This window comes from Ptychodera flava, chromosome 17, assembly GCF_041260155.1.
Source record: "Ptychodera flava strain L36383 chromosome 17, AS_Pfla_20210202, whole genome shotgun sequence".
Lineage (NCBI taxonomy): Eukaryota > Metazoa > Hemichordata > Enteropneusta > Ptychoderidae > Ptychodera > Ptychodera flava.
The window spans coordinates 11,807,944-11,811,344 of record NC_091944.1 but is presented as its reverse complement, the minus strand read 5'-3'; the positions used below and the strand labels follow the sequence as shown (position 1 = coordinate 11,811,344).

At 37.9% G+C, this 3,401-nt stretch overlaps 1 protein-coding gene across 1 annotated transcript; it reads left to right on the top strand.

Moving 5' to 3' along the window:
- The first annotated feature begins 489 nt into the window (after window positions 1-489).
- LOC139116466 (uncharacterized) lies at window positions 490-3,150 on the top strand. The gene is made up of 3 exons (XM_070679088.1): window positions 490-787; window positions 1,082-1,173; window positions 2,780-3,150. The coding sequence occupies exons 1-3, from the start codon at window positions 634-636 to the stop codon at window positions 3,011-3,013; spliced, it is 480 nt and encodes a 159-aa protein (XP_070535189.1). The 5' UTR covers window positions 490-633; the 3' UTR covers window positions 3,014-3,150.
- Window positions 3,151-3,401: the final 251 nt, after the last annotated feature.

Here is a 3,401-nt window from a genome sequence, read left to right as displayed (position 1 = left end):
TCAGTCTATCCAATCAGAATACCGTACGTAGAGAGCGATGTGGTTTCTGACTTAGCAAGACATATACGTGAAAACATAGCAGACTTCAAACTCTCTAAAGACGTCGCTGAAAGAGCGCAACGAGGTGGAAGCGAAGTGATTGTGATGCAGGTAGTTGACGGAAAAGAAACACAGTTATATCCCAGTACATCTGTTCGTAGCTTGGACGGTTCAGATGTCGTCTTCAAAATCAAAGTTCCCGGTGCACGTGAGTACGAAAGATGAGCTATACATTTCCTATTTATGTGTGAAGGTCACTGCCACTGCATCTATATATGTACTTCTCGTCTATTTTGGCGATACATATTGTGTGCCAGTATACGCATTGTACTGCGCTTTAATAGAAATTGAAATCTCAATTAGGATTTCAGTGTTTTACATTGTCTTTTTAGGGCGTGAGCTTCAACTCCTGATCATAACCCGTTTTTCCACTACATTTCAAACCAGGGTTCGAGGTATTAATAAAACACAGAATGTCAGTGAACCTCATTCGTTTCCCAGTGTTCGGAAGATGATGTGGTTTCGGATCTCGCCATAAGAATAAAGGAAAGAATAACCGATTTCAATCTTATCGATGAAGATGTCAAGAAAGTGATGGAGAAAGGCAATGAAATCATTCTGAAGACCATCGCTTCAAAAACAGAAGGCATGGTTAGAGTTGTTGAGAGCTTTGAAAAAGTAATCGACATAGACCAAAGAACATTTATGTTTGCAGTACAAACAAGAAAAGAGAGGACCATAACACGAGGTATGTTATGTTAAAATGAGTAGCCGGGTGTGTATTAACATTTAATCAATGTTTAATATCTTTTAGTCTCTCGTTTCAATAAAATTCTTCTTTTTTGTGTCACGATGTTTTTTGAAGACAAAAGTTATAATATTGATAAAATACATCCTTTTAAAAAGTGCATTACAGTTGATTTCATCGTCACATCTCAAATGAATTTGTAAACAATTGTGATTGTTGAGACTTTGCTCTTTGTAAAAACAATTTAAGAGTCGGAAGTTACTGTAAAGTTTTGTTTGTTACTTGCACTTCCAGATGATATCAAGGAAAAGAGTAACGATGTAAATATTGCTTTCATTGGAGCACCCGGACATGGCAAATCATCCACAATCAATACCATTATAAATGTGAGTCAAGTGAATTGTCACATTTATATTTATTTTCCCCATGAAATATACTGAAGGCTGTGTCGAAGTGCATTCGGCAAGGGTATTTAAATCAATATTGAAGAATGGTTGGTTCGAGGCCATTGTATCAGATTTAGGACTGCGAATAAACTATGGTGGTGAGCTTAAGCCTCCTGTATGGAGCTGTACCCTTTTGCAAGTTATGTAGGCCTAACCTTTTAGTGCATAGTTTATTTTGGTATACTTTACCCATTAGACAGATTTAAAGTCTGAAAGTCCGCTCATATTACAGAAGTCTAGAGAAATTCTGTTTCTTGAGTGAAATCAAAGCTTGATAACTAGTTTCGATTTTTGCCGAAACTCTCTTTGAAGATTGCGGTTTTCCAGTTTCTCTTTTTAACTCCTTTTTCGTGTCGGAGATGATTAATGTAGCATAGTACATGGTTCATTATGGTGAACTTCTGGTGGATCGTTTTTTATTGTGGTTCCAGTGAAGACGATTTCTGGTCACCGTAATTACCCAATGAATCCTCGCCTTTAATTTTGCTTTTGTGTCACTAAATTTTGATTACCATTGCTGGTGGTCACATTGAGAATAGGTGATTGTATTCTTATGTCTGGCAATGCAGCTTTACTATTTTATGCAGTGCGATGACCACCGGTCACAAACTTTTGTCGTTATTTGTACGCGCATGGTAAGGTGTTTCCAACCGGATGTTCTATAGCCTCAAATTTACAGAATTTCCGAGAGCATAACTGATAGCCTTATTTTGTAGAATACACGATTGTCAAATATTCAGAAATGTGACTACTTTGCGGGGACCTTTGTGCTACTCTTCAAGTTTGACAGCTTTGAAGATCATGTTCTTTAATATTCGCCATTTTTGGATTTGGATGAAAGATGCTATTTATTTAGAACGGATGATTGAGACAGAGAATGTTTCCCTCAATTCTGCGCCAACAACTTGACATGGTCGCACGTTACGCTTCGTACATTTAACAATTATGATTTTCAGATGAACTCTTATCAAATCGTCAATTGAATCACTGATATTGTTACTGCTATTCGTCCCTGAAGCTCCTCGAATTTTGTTTTATTCAATTGATGTCTGCTATCTTATTATAATACAATCCCTATGCTTCGCTTCCGCATGTTTGTCAGCCATTATGAAGAGAATAGAACGTCAAAGTAGCCACGGAAAAATAAACGTCAAATGTGATTCCACACCTCAGCTTGTGGTAGAAGATTGTCTTTGTTGATCACTTTCTGCTGTTTATGAATCTTCCCCAAAAAGTTAGAAGGAAAGTTTAATTTTTTGTTTTAAATTATTTAGAGTACATCGGCGACCCAAAGGCACGCGGTAAAATATCGTTGCCTGACTTCACAGTTATGGCCCAGAAGGCAGTATAGGCACATCCCCGAGGTTTTCAAATGTGCATGAATCCATGCAATAACTATCTTATGAAGTTGGATTCCTCATATTGCAATGTCGTCTTCAATCTGCTTGATTGGTCAGGTATATTTCGTAATTCATGCTTACCATTCAAACACTATTTTACCATTGCTAGCTGTATATGACATATGGCAGATTTCTTTTTTCTTTAGGCATTGTCAGAACTTCGTATTTCTGTAGCTGACACGTGGAAAGGATCAACAACAGGTACAGTAGCCTTAACCCCTCACAAAGTTCACATCGACGAAAATACTTTCACGTGCATCGATGCTCCTGGCAAAGCGCTCCAGCAATATCAAAGCGATGGAGGAAAAGACAAATCGTCTAAAGTAATCAGTGACATATTTGATGGCATACTTCCTGCAAACGAACCATTGCAATATTAGGAATGGTTTTCACCACTCGGTTGGGCAAAGAGAGCATTTAGACCTAGTGCCGGCAAAATTCATGCTGTGGTCTATGTACACAAGGGCGTAGCAGAGCCAGAGAAACTTGGTAACACAGTCGTAGAGGTTGCGCAGAAGAAAGGTAAATAATTCTAACCTGCTCATAGAACTTTGCCCACAATAAGGATTCGGTGCTTGATTTCTTATATTTGATTGTTTGTATGTATTCCCTACGCTAATGAAATAAAAGCACTTTATGGTCCAGATATTCACGAATATTTTTCCCTTACCTGTGTCACAGAATAAGTGACATAAATGAGCTATATAGAAGTAACTATACCACTGTTCAATTTTCCTGTAGGCCGAGGGATTCCGGTGTTCGCTATAA

Coding starts and splice junctions, on each gene's coding strand:
- LOC139116466 (XM_070679088.1), top strand. CDS start 634: ATGGAGAAAGGCAATGAAATCATTCTGAAGACCATCGCTTCAAAAACA. Junction 788..1,081: donor AGAGAGGACCATAACACGAG/GTATGTTATGTT, acceptor TTGCACTTCCAG/ATGATATCAAGGAAAAGAGT. Junction 1,174..2,779: donor CAATCAATACCATTATAAAT/GTGAGTCAAGTG, acceptor TTTTTTCTTTAG/GCATTGTCAGAACTTCGTAT.